Source organism: Cibotium barometz, chromosome 53 (assembly GCF_041138505.1).
Source record: "Cibotium barometz isolate CiBa-2024 chromosome 53, ASM4113850v1, whole genome shotgun sequence".
Taxonomy (NCBI): domain Eukaryota; kingdom Viridiplantae; phylum Streptophyta; class Polypodiopsida; order Cyatheales; family Cibotiaceae; genus Cibotium; species Cibotium barometz.
The window spans coordinates 9,963,240-9,983,100 of record NC_141098.1 but is presented as its reverse complement, the minus strand read 5'-3'; the positions used below and the strand labels follow the sequence as shown (position 1 = coordinate 9,983,100).

Genomic DNA, 19,861 nt, shown 5'->3' with positions numbered 1-19,861 from the left:
AATAGAGCAATGAAGGATTTAATCTTTAGTTTTTTATTTTAGCTTACTCGTCAACCCGACAAGGTTACATGCTCTTATGTTTTAGCTCCCCTTTTAAGATGTGTACGGCTAGCTTAAAGGATAGAATGCAAGAAGGAAGGACTCACAATACTCTGTCTTAGGTTTTTTTGAGTCAAATGATGCTTGACCTTCTCATTGCATGGCTTCCCCTTCCTCTCCCTCTTCCTAGTGATTGCCTTTAAACAACTAATATTAAAAATAGCTTTATAGTTTCTAATCATAGGGCTAAAAATCTTCATGGTTTTAAACCAATGTGCATTAAGCTCATTTCCTTGGTTTTTTAGATAATCCAAGAAGATAATTACAAGGTCATTGAGAAGTACTAATAGCATAAGGAAGTTATCTTTGCTTTGAATGACAACCTTAATCAATACAAGTTAAATCCACTTTGAATAATAACCTCAATCCAAGAAGATATTGCAACGTTATTGAGAAGTATTAATAACATTATAAGTTAACCCCACTTTAAATGATAGCCTTAATCAATACAACCATACATAATGTCTATTAAGTACCATACCTTGCAAAAAATCCAAACTTATCATAGGAAAGGTGCATATTTTCTACCCAATTAGTGGTCTTTTTATTCACCATTAGGAACCAAAGGAGCGTCCAATATTCTTACCCAGCTCTAGTAGTTGATTTTAAACTAACATGCACCACCATAGATTTAAGGTTTCTAATTATAGGGCTAGCAAGCTTCATGGTTTTAAATCAATATGCCTTAATCTCATTTTCTTAGTTTTTTTAGATAATCCAAGAATTTAATTACAAGATCATTAAGAAGTATTAAGAACAATGCAAGGCTGTGTGTGTGTGTATGCAAGGCTATGTATGTGTATGTCTACACATGCGTGCTATGATAATAATGTTTTAAAAAGTCCACACAGTTAAAAAACTTTTGCCTGTAAGGTTAATGCATGAAATACATTTGCTAGGGTTGGAGGGTCCATAAGTCAATACACAAGTGAGAGAGAGAGAGAGAGAGAGAGAGAGAGAGAGAGAGAGAGAGAGAGAGAGAGAGAGAGAGAGAGAGAGTTTTAAGATAGGCCATATGTAAAAGTAACACTAATGCAATATTTAAACTTCATATATCAATAGACCTTGTCAATTTCTTATAGTAGTACAATGGATTTTTTGAACTTCATACACTAGAGTGTAGAGAAAGAGGTGGCTAAGAATGACAAATGCACCATGAGAGAAATATGAACATACAAGTATTATTTTGGCATATGAAATTTTTTCCCTTTTATTGTGATAAAGGTTCACTAGAATTTTTACAGTTTAGCATTTTTACAATTTTTGGCTATATCTCAGGATGAAGTTAGAACATGAGCTCTCATTTTGAGATGCAACGAGCTATACCAACTTGTCACGAGGCATACACCAACTCATCCTGGAACCAAAATAAAAAAAGGATTTTTTATTCCCATGTGTGTGCTTATAGTAGTAGTTAAAGCAGTTTTGGTAATCAATCTATATATTAAGCAAAATCATAAAGTAATATAAGTAATAAGTAATAAGTAATCAAATTGACAAGCCAAAACAATCAATTAACTACCAAGGACCATTCTTTGTTGGTAGAGGCATGAAGGATAGAGAAGTAGAAATCCATGTTTTCTAGCCTACTATGCATGAAGATGAGTTTAGCAGTAGAAGTTGAGTTCAACACTAACTTGTTAGCTCATAAACTATGTGCATTCATGCGCGCACGTGCACGCACGCATGCAGATTTTTTGGGATTTTTTTTTGTTTTGTGAATTTTCATGAAACTTTCATTATCAATCTCAAATTCTCAAGTTTAGAAAATTTTAATCTTATGAAGGTATATGCATAAGAAAAGGCGACATTTTGAAAATATATAATTCATTGTGAATTAAGTTTGTAACTATTTTGAAAAGAAGGTTGTTTGACCCCCATGGTGCTATCTAACAACTTATGAACAATCTTAAGGTAAGAAGTTAAGATCACTAAGGTTTAGGTTTGCACACGAGAGGGTGCAGAGAGGTGTAGCCTCTCATTTAGAGAGAGGTGTAGCCTCTCATTTAGGGAAGGGAGACAATTGCTCATTCATGGCATCTATTAGCCACAGGTGTGATTTTTTTGCAAGCTTCCTTCGTGAGCTTTTAACAAGAAATGACGAGCTTTTAGATTTTTTATTTTCTTTAATAATTTGGAGAGTTTCTTATTCTCTTTATTCTCTCTCCTTTCTTGTTTTTCTTCTCTCTCAAACCTAATCTCTCTCCTCCCTCATACCTAATCTCTCTCTCTCTCTCTCTCTCTCTCTCTCTCTCTCTCTCTCTCTCTCACACACACACACACACACACACACACACACACACACACAATACAACACACATATATACGCAAGTCACCATTACATTACAAAAAATTACCTATTGAAAAATTTCATGATTCAAACTTAAAAAATAAGCTTAGAAGCCAACACTAGCGGTTTCCTTTGAGGGCTTCCCATACCTTTTTTTAACACATATATGCACATAAGTCCATTATATTATAAATTATTTTTCAAGTGTACAGTTTTAGACTTTTATCACTAATAATAGACTCAAAAGGCCCGAATATGGTAAAAATTATAGTAAACTTGAGTATCTTTTGATGAGTTTTATAGATTTCTAGTATTGAAAAAAAAAGTCTAGGAAGCCCTCAAAAGCTTTTTTTACAACAATTTTTTCACGTGCAAAATTTCAGACTTTTGACATCATGAATGGACTCAAAAGGCCCAAACATGGTAAAAACAAATGTAAACTTGGGTATCTCTTGATGATTTTTTTGAATTTCCAATATAGGGAAAAAAAAGTTTGGGAAGCCCACATAAACTTAGGTATCTTTTGATGAGTTTTACGAATTTCCAATATTGAAAAAAAGAGTCTGCGAAGCCCTCAAAAGCCAGGTAAAACTCGTGGACTCTTTTTTTCAATATTGAAAATTCGTAAAACTCATCGAAAGGTACCCAAGTTTACGGTCGTTTTTACCATATTTGGGCCTTCTGAGTCTATTTATGATGTCAAAAATTGAAATTATACACTTGAAAAAAAGTTGGTAATATAATGATCTTATATGTGTATGTGTGTTGTATGAGTTTTTCTTTTAAAAAAAGGTCTAAGGGCTTTTCAAACCTTGTTTCTTTAACATTTGAGATCACGAAACTTATTGAAACATACTACCGATTTGTTATGTCAAAAGTCTGAAATTATGCACTAGAAAAATAATATATATAATGGTGATGTGTGTGTGTGTGTGTGTGTGTGTGTGTGTGTGTGTGATGATGATGATGACACAAGCTAGTCTCAGCATAGACTGGGCCTCAAACATCTTTTTGAGGACCCTAGGTATCTTTTTTTAGCATGTTTGGTTTTGCCAAGGCTTTATGGTGTGCGAGATTTGAATAATAAAAGACATGGAAGCCCCCACCATGTAAAGATTTATCGCAACTTATTGCAACCCAACATACACTTTGGTGTGTGATTGAGAGAGAGAGAGAGAGAGAGAGAGAGAGAGAGAGAGAGAGAGAGAGAATAATCGATTATAAACTCCACCAAAACCTAGTGACAATGTCTTGAAAAAAAACTATAAATTTAAAAGCTCACGGGATATTCTTGGAAGCTCGAAAAGAAAATCCCCATTAGCCACATAGGTTGTGGACCCTTATGAAGAAATGCTCAAGAATCATATTGTGTATATATAGGAGGCCAAGGGCTATGTTGAGGGATCTACTTAGGGAGAGGGAAAACTATCCACAAGGAGGATTTGGGAGGATGTGCCAAGGAGGGCAATGACTTGAGACATGATCATTGTGACAATGATGATTAGTTTTCATCATTGTGATGAGATATAGCCATTTGGATGCCTAATGAAGTAGTTTAGGTTTTTACATCGATACATTGGTATATTTTTTTATTATACATTTATCTCTTGGATCTATACTCTTGTACGCATCAATACTATGTATATTTGAATCTATATCAATGTTTTATAGATTATTATTATACTGTATCAATGTTTTATAGATTATTATTATTATACATTTACACCTTGAGTTCAAAGTGCATCTTGTATATAGTTTAATCTCATCCAAAGTGTAATATTACTTATTGGCTTAAAAGTACATCAAGGACCCCATAAATCACTTGTGTAAATTTTGATATTTAATTTAAAGGGAGCCCCATTAAGGATAGTAAGCATGTTGCTAAGACGCATAGCACACAACCTCTTTAAATTCATGAAATAGACCTTTAAACCTTAGTAACTTCTTTTTTATTTTATTTTTTATTGAATACATCAATGATTTGTGAAGACACCTTCATGTCAAATCCATCTATGAGTTCAAATGGTGGTTCAAATATCAAACCTTTAAGGACCTTTGCATAGCTCAAGGTCAAAGGGCCTAAGCACACTTTATTCCAAGAATTAACATTTGGAAAGCAAGTACCTAAGAAATTTTATGTGATAGAAGATGAAGCACACTTGATTCCCATTAAGGAGAAGAGGTGTGAGCTTACTGAGTTGAGACATTGGTATGATTATGATAAAGTTGAGTAGGAGAGTTACAAGATGTTTTAGAATGGCAGAACTGAGAGGTAGCAACAAGATATGTAATGTAAAAAGACATGCATTACACTCTTCATACCTATTGAGAAAAAGGGTGCACAAATTGATTTTAATGTTGGTAATCTACATATATTTTACATAAGGTACTTTGATGGGACTTTGTTAAGAATTGAAATTGGCAATGACATGGTATAGTAAGCAACTTTACAAAGCATGAATTCTAACAAACTCATAGAAATTGAAAACCAAGTATAATGTAGACATGCATAGTGTGGGAAGCATACCCCAAATAAATCATATCGAGTCTCTAGTTAAACCATGGAAACATTTAAGGTGATTGGTTTTGGAACTATCATGGAATATAAAACAAAGAACGCAATCGTATTCTTTGAGAGTTCCTAATTGTTCTATGAAGGAAAGCACATCAAATCCAACTTGGAAAGCTGAACCTTCTAGCAAGGACTATGATTGATCGTAAACTCGAGTCGCTAGTTGTTTTGCGAAATTGGCAGCTTCATCCTAAGTTTGTCATTTAGGGCAATAAATCCTTAAGAGGAAGAGACTGTTACAACCCCAAGGTAAGCAAGATGCTAGATTGTCCAAAAGGTAAGCAAGATGCTAGAGGACAAGATGTCTTTAGGAGATTTTAGGCATAAAGATACACACTCACAATATTGCAGTTGTGACCAATGCAAACTCCTCGAGGACGAAAGGTCCAAGAGGTAAACAAGATGCTAGAGGTCAAGATGTCTTTAAGAGATTCACAGCATAAAGATACACCATCATTCACAAGATTGCAGATGCAACCAATAAATTGAATCAAAAAGCCAAAGAATAATGACGGTCTTGGCTTACGATGGTTGCAGGAAACTTACTAGTGTGTGTGCACAAGGGACTGAAGAATTTGAATCAAGAAATTACACATAAGAGCAAGATGGCTATGTAAATCCAGAATCCAAGGTACACATAGGAGGGTATAATATTGTCCTTATGCTGTGTTTTTTTCCTTCTCTCCTTCTCAATTCTACCACCTCGTCATCTTCTTCCTAGATTCATGCTGCTAACAATATTTTGAGAAAGAAAACCAGTGAAGGCCACAAGAAAATCTAGCCTACAAAAGTTATGCAACAATTAACATTGCTAGGGTAAGTGTATTCCTCCATGACCCAAAATGCTGAAACACACATCGAATGAATGACATTACAACACTAGTAAAAGAATGGCCTCATTACACATTGGTTGCACTTCAAAGGCAGTTGATTGAGATGTACACAAGACTATATGTTTATCTATGGTACAACGCTCATGGCCTGGCAATGCGTTCACAGCTAAGGGAAGCAAACCCACAGAGAATTCCTCTCTACACCAGCATTGACGAACTCTCTGTACTCTTCTGTCTCCCATTCTTGGAGATGCAGAAAGTTTTATCGGCAAACACGAAGCACTTTCATTCATTGCTCCTATAGACACTTAAAAAAAGAGTCCTTTGACAACGTTGCATGTGCTCTTTAGCACCACAGTGGGAAGTCTTTTCTTTGTCAATTGCTGCCTGGTGTCTTTATCAATGGCTAGAGTTTTGAAGTGACAACTCCTCTTTCCATTCTATCCATTGCCTCCATATTCTTTAATGAGGGCACGTTGAGGAAATCTAGCCTTGGACTTTCAGATTTGGGACCAAGTCTCAACAGTGCTTGCACCACCTCTCGCATTTTTGGCCGCTTGCTCGCTTCTTTGTCAATACACTTTGTGGCAATTAGCGCCATCTCCCCAAGCTCTTTTAGATCACAATCCCCTTTCAATCGGGGGTCCAAGATCTGAAGCCATACCTCCCTCGCTTCATTAGACATCAATATCTGCACACAGAACTGTCTTTTGTTAAATTTCAGAATGCTGGATTTAGCAGTGCAAGAGACTGGTACGATTGGTACTCCAGCATCACATGTACACTGTTATCCCTGACACAACAAGCCTATGGCGTAGCTTGCAGTAATGCATCATGTACTTTATTTGATGAATAATAATAGAAGATGGCCAAAAGGAGAAATAAGACACATACCAGCTCAACATACTCCATGAGACCTTCAAGAGGACTCCTAGCTGCAATGAGTTCAAACAACAGCACACCAAAGCTGTACACGTCACTCTTGTAAGTCAGACTGTTGGTGGAAATGTACTCAGGATCAACATAACCATATGTGCCTTTGATGCCCGAGGCCGGTATATCTGGATCAGCCTCCTTTGACAACCCAAAATCTGCTACCTGAACACGCCACAGTGGCAACCTTAACTCTAGAAATAGCTTCAAATGTATAAACAAATAAAGGTCCATTCCTAGCATCAAAAGATTATGTGCTCGGGCAGATACCCTTGCAACCATGAAGGAATCCAGCAAGATGTTTGAAGACTTGATATCACGATGGATTACTGGTGGCACCGCCTGCATCAACAGAGCCAGTAAAATGAACATACCTGCCATGGCTTGTGTGTAAGACATCTACCAACGGGCAGGGATTTGGCAAGCTGGACAGGTTGTATCATGGAGTTTGCCAGCCTGCCATCGTCTTAATGTCCTTAATCAAATCAAGCACAACTTAATAGACTGTAATGCTCTGGCCATGTTCACATACCCCATCATGAAGGTATTCAATTCCCCTTGCTACATCTTGAGCAATGGAGACTCGTTGTCCCCAACTGAGAACTTGATAATGCTCATCTAGACACAACAAAGAACATTGTTAGAAAACTTTCTGTCAAACCACAAAGGTTTAATGTCTGTGATTGATATGGCAGCACAAAGAAAGAGAATGAATCCTACCATGCAGTCTCAAGTCTAGACTTCTATTACTCATGTAATCATAGGCTAGAAGTCGATGGCCTCCATCTATACAATATCCGACAAGATTCAATAAATTCCTGTGGTGCAATCTACCAAGTAGCATAACCTGTCATGAACAAGACAGAAAATTGTCTATTAGATAGAAGGGCAAGCTCAGTAGGAACAGAGAGTATTGACGACAAACTACACAAACGATAAAATCAAGTCATAAAGTTTGCAAGATCCCTTTCTTTGTGAAGTAGAGCTTTTGCACTTCATGTATAAAAATAACAGGGGAGACCCCATGTATCTCTCACACACAAAACTAAACTACTCAATGCTTTCCTAGGGTACACATGCTACCACTGCACTGCAGCACAAGAATACCGAGCCTTGCTGGAAACAGGCTTAGTTAGGGGCTGAAAGACTACTTGTAACACGCGGAAGCTCTGGGTAGTCTTCTTTCAGCCCTAAACACTCTTGGAAAACCTTCTGATGCAAAAAACGCACCATCTGATGCAAAAACGCAGGTAGAGAGAGAGCGAAGTGCTGGAAATTCAGTATATACTATGGTACAAAAAGGTACATATCTTGCAGCCATGGGCTGCCTTCATAAAAAGGTGGTTAACCCTAAAATCTGTCCCCTATGGGACCTCTAAGGATCCAAACCCCTAGTGGGCTGAATGACTAAAACATAGAGCAAGGGGGGCTATTTATAGCCCTTGGAATACATGGGGAACTGGCCAACTGCTGGTCGGCCAGTTACAAGTTCATAAAAAATCCATTTAATGCAGCCGACTAGATGTTCTTGATGCGCCTGCTGCCCACACTTTGCTGACGTCAGCCGACACCTCTTCTGGCAGCCAGCATCCTCTTTCTTGCAGCCGACAGCCCTCTGATCCATGCTTTGCTCCAAGTCCTGCTCCATGTCCATCTTCTACTGGTTCATGGTCTTTATCTGTTTGCCTCTTCTAGCCCTGAGAATGTCCATGGCATCTGTGATGCACATGACATCCCCCTCTGCTAAACTTGATGACGGGAATCCAACCTGCTCTTGGATGACTGTCATCATCCCAATCCTGTCCCGAAGTCCCGCTATCATCTTCCATCCCTGGCAAACCTTTTTCTCTGAAAACCCGGCCTGTTCTCCAAACCACTCTATCTCTGATGAAGATCTATGCATTTGGTCTTCCTCTTGTCCACAATCCATTCCTGCCCTGACTCTGAACACCGTCTTGGTCTTCATTCCTGGAACTGAGTCTGGCACTCTCACATCACCCTTGGAGGATCAACCTCCCTTGGGACCGTTACCTGAGAACCTATTTGGCTCACGGAACTGCCATCCCCATCTGGCACTGTGGAACACCACCAACAAACCTCCTGGGAGTTCTTCCCAATCTGTGTTCTCGCCTTGGGCTTCGAATCCATGTACTTTCCTGTGCCTTGGACCTGTACACCATCATCTGGGACTGATTCAGTGTTTAGCTTTGCTGAGCCTGATGCTCTGATACCAATGTAACACGCGGAAGCTCTGGGTAGTCTTCTTTCAGCCCTAAACACTCTTGGAAAACCTTCTGATGCAAAAAACGCACCATCTGATGCAAAAACGCAGGTAGAGAGAGAGCGAAGTGCTGGAAATTCAGTATATACTATGGTACAAAAAGGTACATATCTTGCAGCCATGGGCTGCCTTCATAAAAAGGTGGTTAACCCTAAAATCTGTCCCCTATGGGACCTCTAAGGATCCAAACCCCTAGTGGGCTGAATGACTAAAACATAGAGCAAGGGGGGCTATTTATAGCCCTTGGAATACATGGGGAACTGGCCGACTGCTGGTCGGCCAGCTACAAGTTCATAAAAAATCCATTTAATGCAGCCGACTAGATGTTCTTGATGCGCCTGCTGCCCACACTTTGCTGACGTCAGCCGACACCTCTTCTGGCAGCCAGCATCCTCTTTCTTGCAGCCGACAGCCCTCTGATCCATGCTTTGCTCCAAGTCCTGCTCCATGTCCATCTTCTACTGGTTCATGGTCTTTATCTATTTGCCTCTTCTAGCCCTGAGAATGTCCATGGCATCTGTGATGCACATGACACTACTTCATTGTTAGGTTTTATTCAGGAGAGAGAGAGAGAGAGAGAGAGAGAGAGAGAGAGAGAGAGAGAGAATTATATTAAACGTCTTCAAAAGAACCAATGGGTCTATGCAACCAAAAGTGATACAATAGTGTCAATCTAATCTCATCATGGTACAAAAGAAAACAAAGACTGAAGCTATGAGCTGGGAATGTCAAATCCGAGCCATATGATACAAAATGGGATCAACATCATCATACAGCCTATTGAGCTAACCCCGCGGTAGCCATCAAGGATATCAAGCATGGGGGTAGCCTGTAGAAGGCTCTGCAATCCGCTGGGTGTGGGAAGGTGACTCTGTGCCTCTCCAAGATCTCCTCAAGCTGGGGCTGATGTCTGTGTTGTTGGCGAGGTACAGGGACTATGGGACGTCAGACTCGCTATAGTGCCGTGGCCCGATCAAGAGTCACACAGGGAGGTCTGGCAGGAGGTCGGCCACTCAAGAATGTCTAGTTTGATGAGGCTGTTGGTATGCCATCCATGGCTGGTGTGGCATCCTCTTGTGGTCGGAAGAACTAAGTGATTGTCGCCTCAGGCCGGGCTGGATTGTCTCCCACGGGGTCTTGACTCCCTAATCAGTGAGTCTCTATGGTGATGAAGCTCTAGTAGGAAGAAGCCTAGGCACCGCTGATCTAGATAAACCATGATCCTGGATAAGGGTCCAAACCCCTCTCTGAAGTGACAGTGGAACCTCCCTTGGATTTCATAATATATGGTGCACTTGTATATGAAGTGCTTGTCTGACTCAACCTCCCTCTAGCATATACTACATATCCTCTCCTCACGAGGTACCTACATGGCTCTCCCAGTCTCTATCCTCAGGCAGTGCGATGACACCCACTGCCATCCGCATGGCATGTGACTTGTATATATCAAGATATCTAGCCCTCAATATGAAACCATCCTCTATAAGCCTCATGACAGTATCCATGTGGTACTGCCATACCTCATGGGCTGATTTCAAAACCATGTTCAACAAGAAGTTCCTTCCCGCTACCTTTGAAGCAGATGTACAGAAGGAATGGGACGAGGTAAAGAAAAAAGCGGGAGAAAGTGTAGCAACATATCTTTATAACTTTTCAACCGTCTCATTGAAATTTACCTCATATACTCCTGAGAATGTCCATGGCATCTGTGATGCACATGACACTACTTCATTGTTAGGTTTTATTCAGAGAGAGAGAGAGAGAGAGAGAGAGAGAGAGAGAGAGAGAGAATTATATTAAACGTCTTCAAAAGAACCAATGGGTCTATGCAACCAAAAGTGATACAATAGTGTCAATCTAATCTCATCATGGTACAAAAGAAAACAAAGACTGAAGCTATGAGCTGGGAATGTCAAATCCGAGCCATATGATACAAAATGGGATCAACATCATCATACAGCCTATTGAGCTAACCCCGCGGTAGCCATCAAGGATATCAAGCATGGGGGTAGCCTGTAGAAGGCTCTGCAATCCGCTGGGTGTGGGAAGGTGACTCTGTGCCTCTCCAAGATCTCCTCAAGCTGGGGCTGATGTCTGTGTTGTTGGCGAGGTACAGGGACTATGGGACGTCAGACTCGCTATAGTGCCGTGGCCCGATCAAGAGTCACACAGGGAGGTCTGGCAGGAGGTCGGCCACTCAAGAATGTCTAGTTTGATGAGGCTGTTGGTATGCCATCCATGGCTGGTGTGGCATCCTCTTGTGGTCGGAAGAACTAAGTGATTGTCGCCTCAGGCCGGGCTGGATTGTCTCCCACGGGGTCTTGACTCCCTAATCAGTGAGTCTCTATGGTGATGAAGCTCTAGTAGGAAGAAGCCTAGGCACCGCTGATCTAGATAAACCATGATCCTGGATAAGGGTCCAAACCCCTCTCTGAAGTGACAGTGGAACCTCCCTTGGATTTCATAATATATGGTGCACTTGTATATGAAGTGCTTGTCTGACTCAACCTCCCTCTAGCATATACTACATATCCTCTCCTCACGAGGTACCTACATGGCTCTCCCAGTCTCTATCCTCAGGCAGTGCGATGACACCCACTGCCATCCGCATGGCATGTGACTTGTATATATCAAGATATCTAGCCCTCAATATGAAACCATCCTCTATAAGCCTCATGACAGTATCCATGTGGTACTGCCATACCTCATGGGCTGATTTCAAAACCATGTTCAACAAGAAGTTCCTTCCCGCTACCTTTGAAGCAGATGTACAGAAGGAATGGGACGAGGTAAAGAAAAAAGCGGGAGAAAGTGTAGCAACATATCTTTATAACTTTTCAACCGTCTCATTGAAGTTTACCTCATATACTCCTATCCCACCATTGATGGAAATGCGAAAGTTTGTCAATGGATTGCAACCAAAGCTTTATCAAGCAGTCTATATGTTGGGACCTAAAACTTTGGAAGAAGCCCAAGATAAAGCTTTGCAAGCCGAAGCTCTACATATGCCTTGGATGGTGGATAAATCAAAGAATCAGAATCGCGACTCATCTCAAAGGAAGAAGTTTAGAGACCGATCCCCATCAAGAACCGAGTCACAAGAAAAGAACAGTAGGAGTGAGTACAAACCTCCACCCTTTCGAACAAAATTGTCTCTTAAGCAACTCAAAGAATATACCAAAGAAGGGAAGTGTTTCCAATGTGGAAAGAAGGGACACTTGGCTGCAAATTGTCCCAACTTGACAGATCAAGAAGCTAAAGAGACTAGAAGATCATCAGATTGACATCTTGCCATGAAGATTTTTTGGAGCAGTTTTGTATCATGAAGGCTATGTAACAACTCATGACAGTTTTAGATGAGGATCTCTAGAACTATAATGGAACATATTTTTGTGACATTTTGCTATCAAGAAAGATTTAAGAGGGAGGGATTGTATCTCTAAGCCCTCTTCATTGTATGTATGCATACATACTTGGGACCTAAAACTTTGGAAGAAGCCCTAGATAATGCTTTGCAAGCCGAAGCTCTACATATGCCTTGGATGGTGGATAAATCAAAGAATCAGAATCGTGACTCATCTCAAAGGAAGAAGTTTAGAGACAGATCCCCATCAAGAACCGAGTCACAAGAAAAGAACAATAGGAGTGAGGACAAACCTCCACCCTTTCGAAGAAAATTGTCTCTTAAGCAACTCGAAGAATATACCAAAGAAGGGAAGTGTTTCCAATGTGGAAAGAAAGGACACTTCACTGCAAATTGTCCCAACTTGACAAATCAAGAAGCTAAAGAGACTAGAAGATCATCAAATTGACATCCTGCCATGAAGTTTTTTTGGAGCAGTTATGTATCATGAAGGCTATGTAACAGTTCATGACAGTTTTAGATGAGGATCTCTAGAACTATATATATATATATATATATATATATATATATATAGAGAGAGAGAGAGAGAGAGAGAGAGAGATGTATGTATGTATGTACACACACACACACACACAATATATATATAGATATATATGTATGTATGTATGTACACACACACACACACACACACACATATATATATATATATATTGAACTGGAATTGATCATTGTTTTGCTCATAATGGTTATTTGGACATGCTTGGGTGGCAACGATGCCAAAAGGCCCAAGGAGTAACATTTGTAAATGGGAGGCAACGATGCCAGAAGACCCATTGATGGCAACGATGCCATATATATTTGGACTTTGCAATCGGACGGTCATTGCGACCAGATGGCCTAGATGACTGCATTGGATTTCACAATCGAGCGGTCATTGCGACCAGATAGCCCACCCAGATGACTGTATTGGATTTCATAGTCGGGTAGTCAATGCGACCACATGGCCCACATGACTACTTATGACTCTCAGGCGGTCCCAGTGACCAAATGGCCATGAGGAAAAGGCTGAGTAGTCCTAGTGACCAGATGGCTCAACACAGTTTCGATGAAACCAGACAGGACAATCCATGAACAGGAGGATCGATATTTGTGCATTGCATACTGATGTATGTCTGAATTTCTTTGACTTTGTGTGCTGTTTTTGATGCGTGGACAATGCTTGGATTTATGGCATGTGATAGTCCACTGGGTTCCAGATTACCTGGCCAGTACTTGGAATACCCAGTAGACGCGAATGATACATACTTGTTTGTTGACTAGCTTGTGTCTAGTTTTTGAAGAAGGTGAGTATACATTTATTTTCTAATCCAGGCTACAGGTTATGAAGAATAACATCGGTCAAAGAAAGGCACAAAGATGTTGCCACAAGAGCAAAAGGCACCATATATATATCAGGAAAGATCAGATGCACAAGAGCACCAGATGGGGCTAGTACCATATCTTTGCCACAGTTGAGGACAACTGTGATATAAGAGGGAGGGAATGTAACTATTCGGTCCTCCATGCTATTTTCTCATAATTAAACTCATGCCCGGACACATGGACAGGATGATGAACACATGAAAACAAGGTTCCTAAAGTTGGAATGGGAAAAAGCACTTGTCTGGGTCAAAAAGCAAGAAAAAGCAAAAGTCAAACTTTGTTGACCAAAAAGTTGAGGACACCATTGGAAAGAGCTCGTTGAACTGAGTCAAAAAAGCTATAAGACGCTCTTTCAAAAAGTAGCTCCAAGGCCAAAAAGCAAGGCCGTGAAGTTAAAATCAAGAACTTTGCTTATTGTTAAAATAAAAGCAAAAGCCAAGTGGTAAAAACAAAAGCAAAGCATGGTAAAAGCATGCCTCCCCTCAAGTATTTAAAGAACCAAGCACCCTCTTGGTGGAGCATTGAAGAAATCTTGAGAGACTCATAGAAGAAGCACGTGGAGAACTCCTTGGGAAAAGCAAGAACATCATCAACCCTCGTGTGCTACTTCTACAGCCCTTTGCAGCACCAACGCCTGTGAAGAAGCGCCACCCAGAGCCGCCGCCGCCCAGGGCCATCTTCGCTAGCGCCGCTGCCAGCCCAAAGCCAACTTTTGCCACCTACCGCGCCAGCATCTCCGCGGCTCCAAAATCGGAGTTTTTGCCTCCTTGCTGGATTTTTTGTCACCGGTTTGGTTGCCCGTTTACTCCTTCACCACCAGCTATTGGCTAACACTTCCATCCAGCCGCCTTCTTTGGGAGGGGAGTTGTTTCCGTTTGAAGAACTGCCACCTCCTCCTTTATTAGTGAAAGGATTGGATTGGGAAGAAAGAGCTTTTTGATACTTGAGAACATCAGTTGGATTCTTTGGATTTTGGTACTAGCCCCGTGTAAGTTTCTTGTGGGTCATCCTCGAGGTGAGCTCGGCATCAGATATCTTGTGCCTCGCCATCGACATCTTTGTTTGACATTGTATTCATTTGTTGTATTGATCGTGGCTTGGGAAAGCCCGTGGATTGTTCTTGAAATAAATTCCTAAAGAGGGGGCAGGGCCTATTCCCCGCTTAGTGTGGTGTACCGTGTAAATCCCCTATTCCCATCTTGCTTCCCCCTTCTCTCTCTCTATCTCTCGTACACGTGGTTGCATCTGTTACTGCACGCTCCGTTGGGCTTACAGCCTCTATGTCCATGCAGACTATGGTGATCATGGGCTGTTGGTGTGTCCTCAATAGTACCGCCACTCCGCCAAGCCCGCGTACCCCACCGCATGTCCGTGTCTCCTTTCGGTAGGTGGATGCCCACTCATAGCCAGAAATGTATGGTAGCCCTCTATCCGGGCTCTTTGATTGGTCTCTGTGTGAAGAAGATGATGTCCCTCTCTATAAAAACTTCCCTAAGTCCCCCAATGTTCAACCATAGTGTCCCATTGCAGTTCCAATCTACCAGCTCCACGTGTGGTTTTCCACAGACCCTGCGCCCCTATTTGTGTATGCTACCTACTTCCCCGCCTTGCAGACCTCGTGCACCTTGGGCATTTTCGCTCATCTATACTCTACCTGGGTTTGGGTAAGATCATTCCCTGGATATATCTTTCCCCCTTGGAGAGCTGTCCGTGTGTCCATGAAGGCCTCTCAGCTAGCAAGGTCCAAAAATTTCAAGATGAGGGGACACTCCCATGAGGTGTCCCGTCCCACGCGCCATGTGTCCACATAAGGGGTCCCTTCCCACACGCCATGTGTCCACATAAGGGGTCCCTTCCACTTTGAGTTTCTTTCATGGGGCTAGAGCATCACCCTTGGGGGATTCCCCCTCCTTACGTTCTGTCACCCTCACATGAAGAGCGTGGACCTTCCTCTTCTCCTCTTCCAAGGTACCATCTATAATGGGAGTGGGTGGGGGGGGTGTTTGCTCACCACTTCAGTCCATTCTTTCTCTACTTCTTACTTAACTACCGCGGCCCACCCTTTCTCCATCTCCTTCTTTGTGGCCACTAAAACTTCCTGCATTTTGTTTTTCAAGCTTTCAACCCCCAAGGCAAAGGAGGGATTAATTTTCCCTTCTTCCTTTATTTGTAGCTCCTCCTTGAGGTCTTCAACTTGTGCTTTCCACTTTCCCACTTCCGTCGCATGGGCTTCCTTGAGCTCTTTAATTTCCCTATCCTCTATATCTTCCTGGCATATCAAGATGTCCATGAAAACTTTTAGCCCATCTTTCATCCATCCGCCTAGGGGCTGCTTCTCTGGCTTCTCTGACCTACCGACCATGATTGTATTCAGTTTCTAATGCAGAGCCTCCCATTTCCAAGATCTTGGTGCAAGCGAGAGAGAGAAAGCAAGAAACAAAGAAAGAAAGTTGTATTAACGTCTTCAAAAGGCCAAAATGACCTATGAGACCAAAAGGTTACAGCATATCCATGAGGTACATCATCTTGGGTACAAAATAGTAATAAAGAAAGATAACAAAAATCTAGAACTATAAAATCTGATCTAGGTACACGAGCAGAGAGCTCTCATATCACCCTAATGCATCCCTCATGGGCCGCTGTGACATGGTGCTCAAGATGGTAAAACTGAGCCGACGTGAGAAGGTCCTGCGATGATGGCCCAGATCCTCTTGTGGTGGCATGGCCGTGGGCAAGGGCCATGGGGTTTGGGGCGTCGAGCTCTACATAACTCAATGGCTCTGTCGAGTGTCACACCTCTCGGCCGAGCTCCTACACTAGCCTAGATTATTTGTAGATTTTGATGCTTGCATATTCTCACATGCATCTAGTTAAAGTAAATTCATTCTTCCAACAAAGCCAATCATACTATTGACTCGTGAAGGAGGCATGTGGCATGTGTATGAATGCTTGACTAGAGAGAAAGCCTTGAATTAATACCCAGCTTTCCAAAGTATGAATGGGTCAATTTGATCAAACCTACCACAATATATGTGAGCATATTATTACATCCCCATACTAACTAGAGTTACTAGCTAACTAGGGCTAATGGATATGATTTGAAATGTGGGATCCTAAGACAAACATCTAAACTCTAGGGTTTGGATTAATCATAGAGCATTAGATTAATTGACCCCAATTAATAAAGGTTACAAGAACGCTTATAAAAATAGTTGGGAAGCTAAGAATAGCATCTGAGCACTATTATTGACTTAGCCTATAAAAGTGGATGCTAAGCTTTAGTTACGCACATCTACTGTTCATCAGCTCAACAATGATAGTGACATATTCGACGCCACCCTTAGTGGGATCATTCTTAGATTGGGATGTGGGCAATTTCTCGGCTCTAGCTTGCAGTTCATGTAGATTCCTCTGACCCAATCGCTGCGTGTGAGCTAGTTCCACTCTACAATTGGGTGGTGAGCTATGGTGTCATCTGTTCAGATTCTTCGGTCAGAGAGCCATCCTGCAACTATGGAGTCATGAGATCCATGGGCGAGTCCTACTAGGGACATCTCAAGCTAGTGCCCATGTTGCCAGCATGTGTGTGAAATAATTTGTTCATGATCCACACTGCACATAGGCTGCCTGATTTCTCTAATGGCAGTGAATGCTGATCCTTTTGCTCGGCAGGCTGGCTAGAACAGCTTTGTCGGAGCGCAATGTGCAGTTTCTCCCCACTAAGGTGCAGCGATCATCAGCTGTGTGATGACATCCCAATAGACACAGCAATAGAAGCGGCTCCCCAGTAAACTCACTTACTCAACAAAAGAACTGTTTGGTACCAATTTCAGATAGCTGCCCAAAGAGTCAAGTATGGCGCACCCCCTATGGGTAAGGATCTGTAGCATAGACAATAATGGGCTTGTGGTAGAAACAGGGGGATGTTTCGGTCAGACATCTTCATCGGTAATGGGCATGTGCCAATTGATATCATGCCTTACACAAGGTAGCTCCACTCTTACTGGCATGAATGAAACAACGGTAAAAATCTGGCGTTGAAAACCCAGTAAGATAAAGCTCTGATACACCAAGATGGCAAAGGACGAATCTTCAAAATAGCACCTAAAAATGGTATGTTATGAAATGCATGACAAAACCAAGGTATTTACGCTATGTTATGTAGCATGACAAACCAATTCACTTAGTTTCATTACGACTCTTCCAAGCACACTTTTACCACCCTATGAAGGCATAATCTCCTGTAATTCCACACTTTGCAGGGCAGGCTGACTTGACAACACCAAAAAGAACATATTCTACTGCTTCCATGTATCCATGTATAAGGACAGTGGCACACCTCATTTTGAAACTCCTTCTCGCCTTGCTTGGATTTGTTAGAAAGAACCTTCACAGCAGCAACTGCTGTGTTTGGCAACATGGCCTTATAAACAGGCCCAAATGCTCCTTTTCCAATTATCATTGTAAAATTATTTGTTGCTTTTTGCAGCTGTCTGATACCATGAGTTCAAGTCAGACGCTGCTTTGAGAGAAGCTATAGAAAAAACTGAATGTGTTGCCCATCAAATAATGCACTTACTTGTAAGTAAACTGTATGATCCTATCCTGTGATGATGACCGTGGGCGCTCTTCCATACTTCTCCCCCAAAAGGAGAAGGGCCCAAGAGCAAGTGTGTGGGGTTGCAAGTGCTGATGATGGGGAATCATATCGGACAGATCCATGCTGGTGTTTTCACCATGGACCCGAATAGGTAAAGAGCATGACCGTGTAGTTTCCTGATTGGATCTTGTTCTTCCTTTCCTTGAGATTAAATATTTCATGCAACAAACTATGCATGTGAATAAAACACAGGCACCAAAGATGGCTGCAAATATGATTCCCCCGAGTGCTGATGGTCCTCTGAGCTTGTCCATGTACAATCAAGTCCTTGTCATATTATAAATAATAATAATAATTGCTTGGAGCTTCTACTCTGCAAAAGGAACTGCAGAATCCTGCAAAGCAATTCACATCCGTTGTTGGTTGAGAGCGCATTGAAACCATGTTTTTTGATCCTTATAACTTCGTCACGAGAAGGAAAATAAATGAACAGTCCAGAATGTGCTTACAGACTTCCACGAGCTTACACTGGGTGCAAGCGTACATATGTATACATACATCGTGAGTAGGACCCGCTAGGAATGGCAAGACTCGTGATCTCTGAGAACACGTGTGTGTGTGTGTGTGTGTGTGTGTGTGTGTGTGTGTGTGTGTTAAGAGAGAAGAGAGAGCACAGAGGTACTAAAAAAATAGGGGTTACTCTCTTCTGTGGAGAAGAGACCATACAATTTACCATTAACACGAGGGCACTAAAAGTTGTGTGTTTTGCAGATAGGTTGAGTACAGGGGCAGCAAACAAGGGTAAGGATTGTACAGGCATCGCATTGAAACTCTAAAACCTTCGGCAGATCAGGGTATGATAGAGATAGTGTGTGGCTTACCTCTGCGGCTGTGTGCAGCATACGGGATCTGCGCGGAAGAATCGTGAAGGCACAAGCAGCGTCAGGGATTATGTTTTCTGATGAAGGTAGGGTTTCTGTTCAAAGAGTCGAGATTTCTGTGCTGCAGGTGGGTTTTGTGGAGAAGAAGCCTGAACGTGGGCTTTGCGGTGGACTTTTCTCCTTTCTTCGCTCCACTGTGTGTGCCAACGAGCGCGTCGGGAGGGTGGGGCTGACCAAGCTCGCTATTTCTCTCTCGCGTGCGCGTGTGGTGTGGGACAAAGACAACAGTCCACCCTTTGGCCTTGGAACCTTCCCCACTACAAAATTCAACCTTCAACCCATCCCTTTGAAATTGTATCGTCGAAAATTCCTCATTTTAATTCTTTCAAAATGACATTCTCTTGTGTGTGTGTCTTATTCAAGTGCCCGTTAATTGATTCAACAATGTTTAACTCTTATCTTACCACATGAATAGAATCGATCCGTAGCAGCCGAGATGGCACTTGCTGCCAGTGGCAACAAGTGTTCGCAAGAATGCTTGTCGACGACTCATCTCTCTATGGCCAATGGGCAGATCAAACCCCAG

General features: G+C 41.8%; 1 protein-coding gene across 4 annotated transcripts; it reads right to left on the bottom strand.

Annotated features, from left to right (window-relative positions):
* Positions 1-5,804: 5,804 nt before the first annotated feature.
* Positions 5,805-19,596, bottom strand: LOC147608268 (calcium/calmodulin-regulated receptor-like kinase 1). Of its 4 annotated transcripts, XM_086788840.1 has the most exons (8): positions 19,276-19,596; positions 18,374-18,789; positions 18,134-18,287; positions 7,448-7,574; positions 7,260-7,345; positions 6,998-7,069; positions 6,689-6,892; positions 5,805-6,485 (listed from the first exon to the last, which is right to left on the bottom strand). In XM_086788840.1, the coding sequence occupies exons 2-8, from the start codon at positions 18,706-18,708 to the stop codon at positions 6,201-6,203; spliced, it is 1,263 nt and encodes a 420-aa protein (XP_086644966.1). In that variant the 5' UTR covers positions 18,709-18,789; positions 19,276-19,596; the 3' UTR covers positions 5,805-6,200. The 4 variants fall into 4 exon arrangements, with proteins under 4 accessions (XP_086644966.1, XP_086644965.1, XP_086644967.1 ...); XM_086788839.1 differs by having other exon boundaries at positions 5,824-6,485; positions 6,689-7,069; XM_086788841.1 differs by lacking the exon at positions 19,276-19,596 and having other exon boundaries at positions 5,824-6,485; positions 6,689-7,069; positions 18,134-18,283; positions 18,374-18,512.
* Positions 19,597-19,861: the final 265 nt, after the last annotated feature.